We start from the raw sequence: 18,070 nt of genomic DNA, 5'->3' as shown, positions 1-18,070 counted from the left end.
CCACTAGACAGTCTACAGCCTGGCTACACTGATACCAGAGGACTGTCCCAATTCATCCACCACTAGACAGTCTACAGCCTGGCTCTACTGATACCAGAGGACTGTCCCAATTCATCCACCACTAGACAGTCTACAGCCTGGCTATACTGATACCAGAGGACTGTCCCAATTCATCCACCACTAGATAGTCTACAGCCTGGCTCTACTGATACCAGAGGACTGTCCCAATTCATCCACCACTAGACAGTCTACAGCCTGGCTATACTGATACCAGAGGACTGTCCCAATTCATCCACCACTAGACAGTCTACAGCCTGGCTCTACTGATACCAGAGGACTGTCCCAATTCATCCACCACTAGACAGGCAGTCTACAGCCTGGCTATACTGATACCAGAGGACTGTCCCACTACATCCACCACTAGACAGTCTACAGCCTGGCTATACTGATACCAGAGGACTGTCCCAATTCATCCACCACTAGACAGGCAGTCTACAGCCTGGCTATACTGATACCAGAGGACTGTCCCAATTCATCCACCTCTAGACAGTCTACAGCCTGGCCATACTGATACCAGAGGACTGTCCCAATTCATCCACCACTAGACAGACAGTCTACAGCCTGGCTATACTGATACCAGAGGACTGTCCCAATTCATCCACCACTAGACAGGCAGTCTACAGCCTGGCTATATTGATACCAGAGGACTGTCCCAATTCATCCACCACTAGACAGTCTACAGCCTGGCTCTACTGATACCAGAGGACTGTCCCAATTCATCCACCACTAGACAGGCAGTCTACAGCCTGGCTCTACTGATACCAGAGGACTGTCCCAATTCATCCACCACTAGACAGTCTACAGCCTGGCTCTACTGATACCAGAGGACTGTCCCAATTCATCCACCACTAGACAGTCTACAGCCTGGCTCTACTGATACCAGAGGACTGTCCCAATTCATCCACCACTAGACAGTCTACAGCCTGGCTCTACTGATACCAGAGGACTGCCCCAATTCATCCACCACTAGACAGTCTACAGCCTGGCTACACTGATACCAGAGGACTGTCCCAATTCATCCACCACTAGACAGTCTACAGCCTGGCTCTACTGATACCAGAGGACTGTCCCAATTCATCCACCACTAGACAGTCTACAGCCTGGCTATACTGATACCAGAGGACTGTCCCAATTCATCCACCACTAGATAGTCTACAGCCTGGCTCTACTGATACCAGAGGACTGTCCCAATTCATCCACCACTAGACAGACAGTCTACAGCCTGGCTCTACTGATACCAGAGGACTGTCCCAATTCATCCACCACTAGACAGTCTACAGCCTGGCTATACGGATACCAGAGGACTGTCCCAATTCATCCACCACTAGACAGACAGTCTACAGCCTGGCTCTACTGATACCAGAGGACTGTCCCAATTCATCCACCTCTAGACAGTCTATAGCCTGGCTATATTGATACCAGAGGACTGTCCCAATTCATCCACCACTAGACAGGCAGTCTACAGCCTGGCTCTACTGATACCAGAGGACTGTCCCAATTCATCCACCACTAGACAGACAGTCTACAGCCTGGCTCTACTGATACCAGAGGACTGTCCCAATTCATCCACCACGAGACAGTCTACAGCCTGGCTCTACTGATACCAGAGGACTGTCCCAATTCATCCACCACTAGACAGGCAGTCTACAGCCTGGCTCTACTGATACCAGAGGACTGTCCCAATTCATCCACCACTAGACAGACAGTCTACAGCCTGGCTCTACTGATACCAGAGGACTGTCCCAATTCATCCACCACGAGACAGTCTACAGCCTGGCTCTACTGATACCAGAGGACTGTCCCAATTCATCCACCACTAGACAGGCAGTCTACAGCCTGGCTCTACTGATACCAGAGGACTGTCCCAATTCATCCACCTCTAGACAGTCTACAGCCTGGCTATATTGATACCAGAGGACTGCCCCAATTCATCCACCACTAGACAGTCTACAGCCTGGCTCTACTGATACCAGAGGACTGTCCCAATTCATCCACCACGAGACAGTCTACAGCCTGGCTCTACTGATACCAGAGGACTGTCCCAATTCATCCACCACTAGACAGGCAGTCTACAGCCTGGCTCTACTGATACCAGAGGACTGTCCCAATTCATCCACCACTAGACAGACAGTCTACAGCCTGGCTCTACTGATACCAGAGGACTGTCCCAATTCATCCACCACTAGACAGACAGTCTACAGCCTGGCTATATTGATACCAGAGGACTGTCCCAATTCATCCACCACGAGACAGTCTACAGCCTGGCTCTACTGATACCAGAGGACTGTCCCAATTCATCCACCACTAGACAGTCTACAGCCTGGCTCTACTGATACCAGAGGACTGTCCCAATTCATCCACCACTAGACAGACAGTCTACAGCCTGTCTATATTGATACCAGAGGACTGTCCCAATTCATTAACCACTAGACAGTCTACAGCCTGGCTATACTGATACCAGAGGACTGTCCCAATTCATCCACCTCTAGACAGTCTACAGCCTGGCTATATTGATACCAGAGGACTGTCCCAATTCATCCACCACTAGACAGTCTACAGCCTGGCTATACTGATACCAGAGGACTGTCCCAATTCATCCACCTCTAGACAGTCTACAGCCTGGCTATACTGATACCAGAGGACTGTCCCAATTCATCCACCACTAGACAGTCTACAGCCTGGCTCTACTGATACCAGAGGACTGTCCCAATTCATCCACCACTAGACAGACAGTCTACTGATACAGACCACCTAACACTGTCCCACTACATCCACCACTAGACAGTCTACTGAAACAGACCACCTAACACTGTCCCTCTACATCCACCACTAGACAGACAGTCTACTGATACAGACCACCTAACACTGTCCCACTACATCCACCACTAGACAGTCTACTGATACAGACCACCTAACACTGTCCCACTACATCCACCACTAGACAGTCTACTGATACAGACCACCTAACACTGTCCCACTACATCCACCACTAGACAGTCTACTGATACAGACCACCTAACACTGTCCCTCTACATCCACCACTAGACAGTCTACTGATACAGACCACCTAACACTGTCCCACTACATCCACCACTAGACAGACAGTCTACTGATACAGACCACCTAACACTGTCCCACTACATCCACCACTAGACAGTCTACTGATACAGACCACCTAACACTGTCTCACTACATCCACCACTAGACAGACAGTCTACTGATACAGACCACCTAACACTGTCCCACTACATCCACCACTAGACAGACAGTCTACTGATACAGACCACCTAACACTGTCCCACTACATCCACCACTAGACAGTCTACTGATACAGACCACCTAACACTGTCCCACTACATCCACCACTAGACAGTCTACTGATACAGACCACCTAACACTGTCCCACTACATCCACCACTAGACAGTCTACTGATACAGACCACCTAACACTGTCCCACTACATCCACCACTAGACAGTCTACTGATACACACCACCTAACACTGTCCCACTACATCCACCACTAGACAGTCTACTGATACAGACCACCTAACACTGTCCCACTACATCCACCACTAGACAGACAGTCTACTGATACAGACCACCTAACACTGTCCCACGACATCCACCACTAGACAGACAGTCTACTGATACAGACCACCTAACACTGTCCCACTACATCCACCACTAGACAGTCTACTGATACAGACCACCTAACACTGTCCCTCTACATCCACCACTAGACAGACAGTCTACTGATACAGACCACCTAACACTGTCCCACTACATCCACCACTAGACAGTCTACAGCCTGTCTATATTGATACCAGAGGACTGTCCCAATTCATCCACCACTAGACAGTCTACAGCCTGTCTATATTGATACCAGAGGACTGTCCCAATTCATCCACCACTAGACAGACAGTCTACAGCCTGGCTATACTGATACCAGAGGACTGTCCCAATTCATCCACCACTAGACAGACAGTCTACAGCCTGGCTATACTGATACCAGAGGACTGTCCCACTACATCCACCACTAGACAGTCTACTGATACAGACCACCTAACACTGTCCCTCTACATCCACCACTAGACAGTCTACTGATACAGACCACCTAACACTGTCCCACTACATCCACCACTAGACAGACAGTCTACTGAAACAGACCACCTAACACCGTCCCACTACATCCACCACTAGAAAGACAGTCTACTGATACAGACCACCTAACACCGTCCCACTACATCCACCACTAGACAGTCTACTGATACAGACCACCTAACACTGTCCCTCTACATCCACCACTAGACAGTCTACTGATACAGACCACCTAACACTGTCCCACCACATCCACCACTAGACAAACAGTCTACTGATACAGACCACCTAACACTGTCCCTCTACATCCACCACTAGACAGTCTACTGATACAGACCACCTAACACTGTCCCACTACATCCACCACTAGACAGACAGTCTACTGATACAGACCACCTAACACTGTCCCACTACATCCACCACTAGACAGACAGTCTACTGATACAGACCACCTAACACTGTCCCACTACATCCACCACTAGACAGTCTACTGATACAGACCACCTAACACTGTCCCTCTACATCCACCACTAGACAGACAGTCTACTGATACAGACCACCTAACACTGTCCCACTGCATCCACCACTAGACAGTCTACTGATACAGACCACCTAACACTGTCCCACTACATCCACCACTAGACAGACAGTCTACTGATACAGACCACCTAACACTGTCCCACTGCATCCACTGATACAGACCACCTAACACTGTCCCACTACATCCACCACTAGACAGTCTACTGATACATACCACCTAACACTGTCCCACTACATCCACCACTAGACAGACAGTCTACTGACACAGACCACCTAACACTGTCCCACTACATCCACCACTAGACAGACAGTCTACTGATACAGACCACCTAACACTGTCCCACTACATCCACCACTAGACAGTCTACTGATACAGACCACCTAACACTGTCCCACTACATCCACCACTAGACAGTCTACTGATACAGACCACCTAACACTGTCCCACCACATCCACCACTAGACAGACAGTCTACTGATACAGACCACCTAACACTGTCCCACTACATCCACCACTAGACAGTCTACTGATACAGACCACCTAACACTGTCCCACTACATCCACCACTAGACAGTCTACTGATACAGACCACCTAACACTGTCCCACTACATCCACCACTAGACAGTCTACTGATACAGACCACCTAACACTGTCCCACTACATCCACCACTAGACAGTCTACTGATACAGACCACCTAACACTGTCCCACCACATCCACCACTAGACAGACAGTCTACTGATACAGACCACCTAACACTGTCCCACTACATCCACCACTAGACAGTCTACTGATACAGACCACCTAACACTGTCCCACTACATCCACCACTAGACAGTCTACTGATACAGACCACCTAACACTGTCCCACTACATCCACCACTAGATAGACAGTCTACTGATACAGACCACCTAACACTGTCCCACTACATCCACCACTAGACAGTCTACTGATACAGACCACCTAACACTGTCCCACTACATCCACCACTAGACAGTCTACTGACACAGACCACCTAACACTGTCCCACTACATCCACCACTAGACAGACAGTCTACTGATACAGACCACCTAACACTGTCCCACTACATCCACCACTAGACAGACAGTCTACTGATACAGACCACCTAACACTGTCCCACTGCATCCACCACTAGACAGTCTACTGATACAGACCACCTAACACTGTCCCACTACATCCACCACTAGACAGACAGTCTACTGATACAGACCACCTAACACTGTCCCACTACATCCACCACTAGACAGACAGTCTACTGATACAGACCACCTAACACTGTCCCACTACATCCACCACTAGACAGACAGTCTACTGATACAGACCACCTAACACTGTCCCACTACATCCACCACTAGACAGACAGTCTACTGATACAGACCACCTAACACTGTCCCACTACATCCACCACTAGACAGACAGTCTACTGATACAGACCACCTAACACTGTCCCACTACATCCACCACTAGACAGTCTACTGATACAGACCACCTAACACTGTCCCACTACATCCACCACTAGACAGACAGTCTACTGATACAGACCACCTAACACTGTCCCACTACATCCACCACTAGACAGACAGTCTACTGACACAGACCACCTAACACTGTCTCACTACATCCACCACTAGACAGTCTACTGATACAGACCACCTAACACTGTCCCTTTACATCCACCACTAGACAGACAGTCTACTGATACAGACCACCTAACACTGTCCCACTACATCCACCACTAGACAGTCTACTGATACAGACCACCTAACACTGTCCCACTACATCCACCACTAGACAGACAGTCTACTGATACAGACCACCTAACACTGTCCCACTACATCCACCACTAGACAGTCTACTGAAACAGACCACCTAACACTGTCCCTCTACATCCACCACTAGACAGACAGTCTACTGATACAGACCACCTAACACTGTCCCACTACATCCACCACTAGACAGTCTACTGATACAGACCACCTAACACTGTCCCACTACATCCACCACTAGACAGACAGTCTACTGATACAGACCACCTAACACTGTCCCACTACATCCACCACTAGACAGACAGTCTACTGATACAGACCACCTAACACTGTCCCACTACATCCACCACTAGACAGACAGTCTACTGATACAGACCACCTAACACTGTCCCACTACATCCACCACTAGACAGTCTACTGATACAGACCACCTAACACTGTCCCACTACATCCACCACTAGACAGTCTACTGATACAGACCACCTAACACTGTCCCACTACATCCACCACTAGACAGACAGTCTACTGACACAGACCACCTAACACTGTCCCACTACATCCACCACTAGACAGACAGTCTACTGATACAGACCACCTAACACTGTCCCACTACATCCACCACTAGACAGTCTACTGATACAGACCACCTAACACTGTCCCACTACATCCACCACTAGACAGACAGTCTACTGATACAGACCACCTAACACTGTCCCACTACATCCACCACTAGACAGTCTACTGATACAGACCACCTAACACTGTCCCACTACATCCACCACTAGACAGACAGTCTACTGATACAGACCACCTAACACTGTCCCACTACATCCACCACTAGACAGACAGTCTACTGATACAGACCACCTAACACTGTCCCACTACATCCACCACTAGACAGTCTACTGATACAGACCACCTAACACTGTCCCACTACATCCACCACTAGACAGACAGTCTACTGATACAGACCACCTAACACTGTCCCACTGCATCCACCACTAGACAGACAGTCTACTGAAACAGACCACCTAACACTGTCCCTCTACATCCACCACTAGACAGACAGTCTACTGATACAGACCACCTAACACTGTCCCACTACATCCACCACTAGACAGACAGTCTACTGATACAGACCACCTAACACTGTCCCACTACATCCACCACTAGACAGACAGTCTACTGACACAGACCACCTAACACTGTCCCACTACATCCACCACTAGACAGTCTACTGATACAGACCACCTAACACTGTCCCACTACATCCACCACTAGACAGACAGTCTACTGATACAGACCACCTAACACTGTCCCACTACATCCACCACTAGACAGTCTACTGATACAGACCACCTAACTGTCCCACTACATCCACCACTAGACAGTCTACTGATACAGACCACCTAACACTGTCCCACTACATCCACCACTAGACAGTCTACTGACACAGACCACCTAACACTGTCCCACTACATCCACCACTAGACAGTCTACTGATACAGACCACCTAACACTGTCCCACTACATCCACCATTAGACAGTCTACTGATACAGACCACCTAACACTGTCCCACTACATCCACCACTAGACAGACAGTCTACTGATACAGACCACCTAACACTGTCCCACTACATCCACCACTAGACAGACAGTCTACTGATACAGACCACCTAACACTGTCCCACTACATCCACCACTAGACAGACAGTCTACTGATACAGACCACCTAACACTGTCCCACTACATCCACCACTAGACAGACAGTCTACTGATACAGACCACCTAACACTGTCCCACTACATCCACCACTAGACAGACAGTCTACTGATACAGACCACCTAACACTGTCCCTCTACATCCACCACTAGACAGACAGTCTACTGATACAGACCACCTAACACTGTCCCACTACATCCACCACTAGACAGTCTACTGATACAGACCACCTAACACCGTCCCACTACATCCACCACTAGACAGTCTACTGATACAGACCACCTAACACTGTCCCACTACATCCACCACTAGATAGACAGTCTACTGATACAGACCACCTAACACTGTCCCACTACATCCACCACTAGACAGTCTACTGATACAGACCAGCTAACACTGTCCCACTACATCCACCACTAGACAGTCTACTGATACAGACCACCTAACACTGTCCCACTACATCCACCACTAGACAGACAGTCTACTGATACAGACCACCTAACACTGTCCCACTACATCCACCACTAGACAGTCTACTGATACAGACCACCTAACACTGTCCCACTACATCCACCACTAGACAGTCTACTGATACAGACCACCTAACACTGTCCCACTACATCCACCACTAGACAGACAGTCTACTGATACAGACCACCTAACACTGTCCCACTACATCCACCACTAGACAGACAGTCTACTGATACAGACCACCTAACACTGTCCCTCTACATCCACCACTAGACAGTCTACTGATACAGACCACCTGACACTGTCCCACTACATCCACCACTAGACAGTCTACTGATACAGACCACCTAACACTGTCCCACTACATCCACCACTAGACAGTCTACTGATACATACCACCTAACACTGTCCCACTACATCCACCACTAGACAGACAGTCTACTGACACAGACCACCTAACACTGTCCCACTACATCCACCACTAGACAGACAGTCTACTGATACAGACCACCTAACACTGTCCCACTACATCCACCACTAGACAGACAGTCTACTGATACAGACCACCTAACACTGTCCCACTACATCCACCACTAGACAGACAGTCTACTAGTCTACTGATACAGACCACCTAACACTGTCCCACTACATCCACCACTAGACAGACAGTCTACTGATACAGACCAGCTAACACTGTCCCACTACATCCACCACTAGACAGACAGTCTACTGATACAGACCACCTAACACTGTCCCACTACATCCACCACTAGACAGACAGTCTACTGATACAGACCACCTAACACTGTCCCTCTACATCCACCACTAGACAGTCTACTGATACAGACCACCTAACACTGTCCCACTACATCCACCACTAGACAGACAGTCTACTGATACAGACCACCTAACACTGTCCCACTACATCCACCACTAGACAGACAGTCTACTGATACAGACCACCTAACACTGTCCCTCTACATCCACCACTAGACAGTCTACTGATACAGACCACCTAACACTGTCCCACTACATCCACCACTAGACAGACAGTCTACTGATACAGACCACCTAACACTGTCCCACTACATCCACCACTAGACAGACAGTCTACTGATACAGACCACCTAACACTGTCCCACTACATCCACCACTAGACAGTCTACTGATACAGACCACCTAACACTGTCCCACTGCATCCACCACTAGACAGTCTACTGATACAGACCACCTAACACTGTCCCACTACATCCACCACTAGACAGACAGTCTACTGATACAGACCACCTAACACTGTCCCACTACATCCACCACTAGACAGTCTACTGATACAGACCACCTAACACTGTCCCACTACATCCACCACTAGACAGACAGTCTACTGATACAGACCACCTAACACTGTCCCTCTACATCCACCACTAGACAGACAGTCTACTGATACAGACCACCTAACACTGTCCCACTACATCCACCACTAGACAGACAGTCTACTGATACAGACCACCTAACACTGTCCCACTACATCCACCACTAGACAGACAGTCTACTGATACAGACCACCTAACACTGTCCCACTACATCCACCACTAGACAGACAGTCTACTGACACAGACCACCTAACACTGTCCCACTACATCCACCACTAGACAGACAGTCTACTGATACAGACCACCTAACACTGTCCCACTACATCCACCACTAGACAGTCTACTGATACAGACCACCTAACACTGTCCCACTACATCCACCACTAGACAGTCTACTGATACAGACCACCTAACACTGTCCCACTACATCCACCACTAGACAGACAGTCTACTGATACAGACCACCTAACACTGTCCCACTGCATCCACCACTAGACAGACAGTCTACTGATACAGACCACCTAACACTGTCCCACTGCATCCACCACTAGGCAGACAGTCTACTGATACAGACCACCTAACACTGTCCCACTACATCCACCACTAGACAGACAGTCTACTGATACAGACCACCTAACACTGTCCCACTGCATCCACCACTAGGCAGACAGTCTACTGATACAGACCACCTAACACTGTCCCACTACATCCACCACTAGACAGACAGTCTACTGATACAGACCACCTAACACTGTCCCACTGCATCCACCACTAGACAGACAGTCTACTGAAACAGACCATCTAACACTGTCCCACTACATCCACCACTAGACAGTCTACTGATACAGACCACCTAACACTGTCCCACTACATCCACCACTAGACAGTCTACTGATACAGACCACCTAACACTGTCCCACTACATCCACCACTAGACAGTCTACTGATACAGACCACCTAACACTGTCCCACTACATCCACCACTAGACAGACAGTCTACTGATACAGACCACCTAACACTGTCCCACTACATCCACCACTAGACAGACAGTCTACTGATACAGACCACCTAACACTGTCCCACTACATCCACCACTAGACAGTCTACTGATACAGACCACCTAACACTATCCCACTACTCTGAATTATGTTGTGGTTTTGCCATACAGGCTAAATAGTGAAATATTGTATTGTCAATGCATGGTAAATAGTAACGACGGCATCTATTGGCTATGCATACTAAGTAGCGTGCTAGTATGGACATTATGGACCAATGAGAGGAGAGACACTCACCCTGAGGCTTTGTGAATGGTGGGCGACGTGGAGGCCGAGCTGGCAGAGTTCCGCTTGGAGAGGTCGAGCACACTGTCCGCTACGGGAGGAGGAATCAGACAACTAGTCAGAGGTCAGACAACTAGACAGAGGTCAGACAACTAGTCAGAGGTCGAGCACAATGTCCCCTACGGGAGGAGGAATCAGACAACTAGTCAGAGGTCAGACAACTAGTCAGAGGTCAGACAACTAGTCAGAGGTCGAGCACACTGTCCCCTACGGGAGGAGGAATCAGACAACTAGTCAGAGGTCAGACAACTAGACAGAGGTCAGACAACTAGTCAGAGGTCGAGCACACTGTCCGCTACGGGAGGAGGAATCAGACAACTAGTCAGAGGTCAGACAACTAGTCAGACACCTAGTCAGAGGTCAGACAACTAGTCAGAGGTCAGACAACTAGTCAGAGGTCAGACAACTAGTCAGAGGTCAGACAACTAGTCAGAGGTCGAGCACACTGTCCGCTACGGGAGGAGGAATAGACAACTAGTCAGAGGTCAGACAACTAGTCAGAGGTCAGATAACTAGTCAGAGGTCAGACAGCTAGTCAGACAACTAGTCAGAGGTCGAGCACACTGTCCGCTATGGGAGGAGGAATCAGACAACTAGTCAGAGGTCAGACAACTAGTCAGACAGCTAGTCAGAGGTCAGACAGCTAGTCAGAGGTCAGACAGCTAGTCAGAGGTCAGACAACTAGTCAGACAACTAGTCAGAGGTCGAGCACACTGTCCGCTATGGGAGGAGGAATCAGACAACTAGTCAGAGGTCAGACAACTAGTCAGAGGTCAGACAACTAGTCAGAGGTCGAGCACACTGTCCGATACGGGAGGAGGAATCAGACAACTAGTCAGAGGTCAGACAACTAGTCAGAGGTCAGACAACTAGTCAGAGGTCGAGCACACTGTCCGCTACGGGAGGAGGAATCAGACAACTAGTCAGAGGTCAGACAACTAGTCAGAGGTCGAGCACACTGTCCGCTACGGGAGAAGGAATCAGACAACTAGTCAGAGGTCAGACAACTAGTCAGACAACTAGACAGAGGTCAGACAACTAGTCAGACAACTAGTCAGAGGTCAGACACCTAGTCAGAGGTCAGACACCTAGTCAGAGGTCAGACAACTAGTCAGAGGTCAGGCAACTAGTCAGAAGTCAGGCAACTAGTCAGACAACTAGTCAGAGGTCAGACAACTAGTCAGACACCTAGTCAGAGGTCAGACAACTAGTCAGAGGTCAGGCAACTAGTCAGAAGTCAGGCAACTAGTCAGACAACTAGTCAGAGGTCAGACAACTAGTCAGACACCTAGTCAGAGGTCAGACACCTAGTCAGAGGTCGAGCACACTGTCCGCTACGGGAGAAGGAATCAGACAACTAGTCAGAGGTCAGACAACTAGTCAGACACCTAGTCAGAGGGCAGACAACTAGTCAGACACCTAGTCAGAGGTCAGACAACTAGTCAGACACCTAGTCAGAGGTCAGACAGCTAGTCAGAGGTCGAGCACACTGTCCGCTACGGGAGGAGGAATCAGACAACTAGTCAGAGGTCAGACAACTAGTCAGAGGTCGAGCACACTGTCCGCTACTGGAGGAGGAATCAGACAACTAGTCAGAGGTCAGACAACTAGTCAGACACCTAGTCAGAGGTCAGACAACTCGTCAGAGGTCGAGCACACTGTCCGCTACGGGAGGAGGAATCAGACAACTAGACAGAGGTCAGACAACTAGTCATAGTCAGAGGTCAGACAACTAGTCAGAGGTCGAGCACACTGTCCGCTACGGGAGGAGGAATCAGACAACTAGTCAGAGGTCAGACAACTAGTCAGAGGTCGAGCACACTGTCCGCTACGGGAGGAGGAATCAGACAACTAGTCAGAGGTCAGACAACTAGTCAGAGGTCGAGCACACTGTCCGCTACGGGAGGAGGAATCAGACAACTAGTCAGAGGTCAGACAACTAGACAGAGGTCAGACAACTAGTCATAGTCAGAGGTCAGACAACTAGTCAGACAACTAGACAGAGGTCAGACAACTAGTCATAGTCAGAGGTCAGACAACTAGTCAGAGGTCGAGCACACTGTCCGCTATGGTGCTAGGGAGGAGGAATCAGACAACTAGTCAGAGGTCAGACAACTAGTCAGAGGTCGAGCACACTGTCCGCTACGGGAGGAGGAATCAGACAACTAGTCAGAGGTCAGACAACTAGTCAGAGGTCGAGCACACTGTCCGCTACGGGAGGAGGAATCAGACAACTAGTCAGAGGTCAGACAACTAGACAGAGGTCAGACAACTAGTCATAGTCAGAGGTCAGACAACTAGTCAGAGGTCGAGCACACTGTCCGCTACGGGAGGAGGAATCAGACAACTAGTCAGAGGTCAGACAACTAGTCAGAGGTCGAGCACACTGTCCGCTACGGGAGGAGGAATCAGACAACTAGTCAGAGGTCAGACAACTAGTCAGAGGTCAGACACCTAGTCAGAGGTCAGGCAACTAGTCAGAAGTCAGGCAACTAGTTAGAAATGTGTGGGTTCTAGGTACTGTTGGGTTCTCTACCTGGTGTGGCTCTAGGTCCTGTTGGGTTCTCTACCTGGTATTGGTTCTAAGTCCTGTTGGGTTCTCAGTCCTGTTGGGTTCCCGAACTGGTGTGGCTCTAGGTCCTGTTGGGTTCTCTACCTGGTATTGGTTCTAAGTCCTGTTGGGTTCTCTACCTGGTGTGGCTCTAGGTCCTGTTGGGTTCTCTACCTGGTATTGGTTCTAAGTCCTGTTGGGTTCTCAGTCCTGTTGGGTTCTCTACCTGGTAGTGGTTCTAAGTCCTGTTGGGTTCTCTACCTGGTGTGGCTCTAGGTCCTGTTGGGTTCTCTACCTGGTGTGGCTCTAGGTCCTGTTGGGTTCTCTACCTGGTATTGGTTTTAAGTCCTGTTGGGTTCTCTACCTGGTGTGGCTCTAGGTCCTGTTGGGATCTCTACCTGGTGTGGCTCTATGTCCTGTTGGGTTCCCTACCTGGTATTGGTTCTAGGTCCTGTTGGGTTCTCTACGTGGTCTGGTTCTAGGTCAAATATGCGACGAGGATTCTAATATCCCATAACTTTTTGCATAAACGAGGAAGAATTCTAAGCAAAAAGGAAACCAGCAATGCTAGTTAGCAACGGCACTGGTCCCAATGAATCTGTGTATGGTGCTACAACGTTATCCTGACCTGGGTAATCCTCAACCTAGGTGTGGGTTCTCTCCCAGAGCAGCCTACTACAAAGCAGGATCAAATAGTTAGCCAGGTATCGTTGATAAGCACGGATGTTATAAATATCACCCGGGACTATGAGCCGCAACGTTCTTCCTTTCTGTTGTCCTGGAGTCTTACAACTCCAGAACCTAAAAGAAAGTACCAGGATGTACCTAATGTTCTTCAGCATTTCAACTTTGATAAGCAACGAGAAATAATTCATTTAAAAATAACAACAAAAAAAGCTAAACTTATAGATATGCGTTTTTGGGTGTTGAATCAATCGACCCTTCGCTAAAACCTTCTGGCTCCCTTGGATACTGTTGCAACCTCTGGTTCCCTTGGATACTGATGCAACCTCTGGTTCCCTTGGATACTGATGCAACCTCTGGTTCCCTTGGATACTGATGCAACCTCTGGTTCCCTTGGATACTGATGCAACCTCTGGTTCCCTTGGATACTGATGCAACCTCTGGTTCCCTTGGATACTGATGCAACCTCTGGTTCCCTTGGATACTGATGCAACCTCCGACAGCGTTTTCCCCCGGAAGCCCATTTCCCCTTCTAACCGTTGGAGAAATCTCCTCACAATGATCTCAAACTATGTTTTTAATGCACGCAATGAAAATAAACACGGCTAAATCAGGAAACTCTTGGGTATATGTTGTGGTGGATTGTCGCTACAATGTCTTCACGGGAAACCTGGTCAAGTTGTTTTGCAGTGTGGCTAGCCACTGAATACACCCTGTATAGTACGAGTTGCTAACCCATTTGGGGATCATAAAAGTGCTTTCAAATCGTTTGCTGATGTCGACAGCAAGATGAGTTAAAATTCCTAATATAGCCAACTTAGCTAGCTAGCATCCATTTAGAGAAAACAAGTTCTAGCAAGTCGCTAGCTAGCGTTAACAACGTTTGGTGGTCAATAAGAAAGACCAAGCTAACCAGCTGAGCTAAGCTAACCAGCTGAGCTAAGCTAACCAGCTAAGCTAAGCTAACCAGCTAAGCTAACCAGCTGAGCTAAGCTAACCAGCTGAGCTAGCAAACACTAAAAAATATATAGTTTTGGGATTCTAATAATACTCCCAACAGGCTCTGCATTTCAGGAATCAGTACCTGGTTCGCTGTTTAATTATTTAACCATTTAAACAATGATTTTTTTAAAGAAAACTCAGATTTTTTCCCACTGCCCTTGATGCGTTTCGGGCTCAACGACAGTTGCTATCCCTTGGAGCGTTGCAATTGGTTGCCCAAAATTCCAGGGCGGGGCTTAGCGAAAGAGTCAATTAGACCTTGCCCATTTTAAGCTCATCTTTAAAAAAAACGATGTAAAAATAGTTAGGCAAGTTAGCTGGCTAACTCATTGTTACTTTCTCTACCCGGTGTGGGTTCCCGCTTTGTAGTATACCCCACCTGCTGTGGGTTCTAAGCCCTGTTGCGCTCTCTACCCGGTGTGGGTTCTAAGCCCTGTTGCTCTCTCTACCCGGTGTGGGTTCTATGTTCTGTTGGGTCCTCTACCTGGTGTGGATTCTAAGTCCTGTTGGGTTCTCTATCTGGTATTGGTACTATGTCCTGTTGGGTTCTCCATCTGGTGTTGGTTCTCTACCTGGTATGGGTTCTAAGTCCTGTCGTGTTCTCTTCCTGGTATGGGTTCTAAGTCCTGACGAGTTCTCTTCCTGGTGTGGGTTCTAAGTCATGTTGGGTTCTCTATCTGCTATTGGTTCTATGTCCTGTTGGGTTCTCTACCTGGTATGGGTTACAAGTCCTGTCAAGTTCTCTTTCTGGTGTGGGTTCTATGTCCTGTCGGGTTCTGTACCTGGTGTGGGTTCCTCCTCCTGGTTCCGTGTCACAGTGAGGTCGAGAGGTGAGTCGAGGTCAGAACGCGGGGAGCCTGTGGTGGTGGTAAGGCGTGTCTTGGAGGCGTACTCCATGGCAAACTGCCTCACCATCCTCTTCATCAGTTCCTGGGCCACCAGAGGGACGTTAGGGTCTCCGCTGGACGCCAGCTCTGGACAGACAGCCAATCACAGGTAAGCACACTGTCTACGTTCATTTATCTCAGCCAATCACAGGTAAACACACTGTCTACGTACATTTATCTCAGCCAATCACAGGTAAGCACACTGTCTACGTACATTTATCTCAGCCAATGACAGGTAAGCACACTGTCTACGTACATTTATCTCAGCCAATCACAGGTAAGCACACTGTCTACGTACATTTATCTCAGCCAATCACAGGTAAACACACTGTCTACGTACATGTATCTTAGTGCGTATAAACCAGGTAGCCAACGATGCTACGTAGCACTGTTAGCATTAAGAGTGTAAACGCCGTCATCTCTGTTCTAGTCGGACGGGGACTCACCTTTCTTATGGAACACAGCGTGGAGGAACCTGTGAGCTGATAGGCTGCTGTCCGAGAGGGAAGGGGCTTGGGAGGGCGTGTCGTCTGAGGGGGAGGCGGCCACTGGGACATGGTCCTATTAGAGGAGGAAGAGACAATGACATCACCGACGCGTCGTAACAACATATACAAAACCGCAACAACGCCGCCGTAGGGGGCGGTTCCTCTGCCCAGACGCCTGACAGATCTTACAACGTCTGGATCCATATTTTATATATCAGCTAACCGCATCATAATGTCCATGACGTAGTCCATGACGCGGCACGCAACCATTGGTTGATGAACGCAACGTCTGAGCAGGGGAACACAACCAACGTCACCTGAACGACAACCGCTCCAAATATTCAGTGACTGACAGAGAAACCCAGTAAATCTGATATTATTATACAAATATTCAGTGACTGACAGATAAACCCAGTAAATATGATATTATTATACAAATATTCAGTGGCTGACAGAGAAACCCAGTAAATCTGATATTATGGAACTAAACTGAAGCGTTTCCGTGAGAGAGCTGGAACTAAACTGAAGCGTTTCCCGAGAGAGCTGGAACTAAACTGAAACATTTCCGTGAGAGAGCTGGAACTAAACTGAAGCATTTCCGTGAGAGAGCTGGAACTAAACTGAAGCATTTCCGTGAGAGAGCTGGAACTAAACTGAAGCGTTTCCGTGAGAGAGCTGGAACTAAACTGAAGCGTTTCCGTGAGAGAGCTGGAACTAAACTGAAGCGTTTCCGTGAGAGAGCTGAAACTAAACTGAAGCGTTTCCATGAGAGAGCTGGAACTAAACTGAAGCGTTTCCGTGAGAGCTGGAACTAAACTGAAGCGTTTCCGTGAGAGAGCTGGAACTAAACTGAAGCGTTTCCGTGAGAGAGCTGGAACTAAACTGAAGCGTTTCCATGAGAGAGCTGGAACTAAACTGAAGCGTTTCCATGAGAGAGCTGGAACTAAACTGAAGCGTTTCCGTGAAAGAGCTGGAACTAAACTGAAGCGTTTCCCGTGAGAGCTGGAACTAAACTGAAGCGTTTCCGTGAGAGAGCTGGAACTAAACTGAAGCGTTTCCGTGAG

At 48.6% G+C, this 18,070-nt stretch overlaps 1 protein-coding gene across 1 annotated transcript in view; it reads right to left on the bottom strand.

Annotated features, from left to right (window-relative positions):
• The window catches only part of LOC135507230 (serine/arginine repetitive matrix protein 2-like), a 51,636-nt gene that overhangs the window by 23,424 nt on the left and 10,142 nt on the right, over nt 1-18,070 (bottom strand). The window contains exons 4-6 of the mRNA XM_064926822.1: nt 16,965-17,079; nt 16,414-16,605; nt 11,347-11,425 (exon numbers count right to left, since the gene is read on the bottom strand). Of these exons, the coding sequence (XP_064782894.1) occupies nt 11,347-11,425; nt 16,414-16,605; nt 16,965-17,079 (386 nt within the window). The remainder of the gene's footprint in view (nt 1-11,346; nt 11,426-16,413; nt 16,606-16,964; nt 17,080-18,070) is intronic.

This window comes from Oncorhynchus masou, chromosome 20 (genome assembly GCF_036934945.1).
Source record: "Oncorhynchus masou masou isolate Uvic2021 chromosome 20, UVic_Omas_1.1, whole genome shotgun sequence".
In the NCBI taxonomy this organism is placed as follows: Eukaryota; Metazoa; Chordata; class Actinopteri; order Salmoniformes; family Salmonidae; genus Oncorhynchus; species Oncorhynchus masou.
The sequence above is the reverse complement of the archived record's forward strand: the minus strand, read 5'-3'. Positions and strand labels throughout refer to the sequence as shown.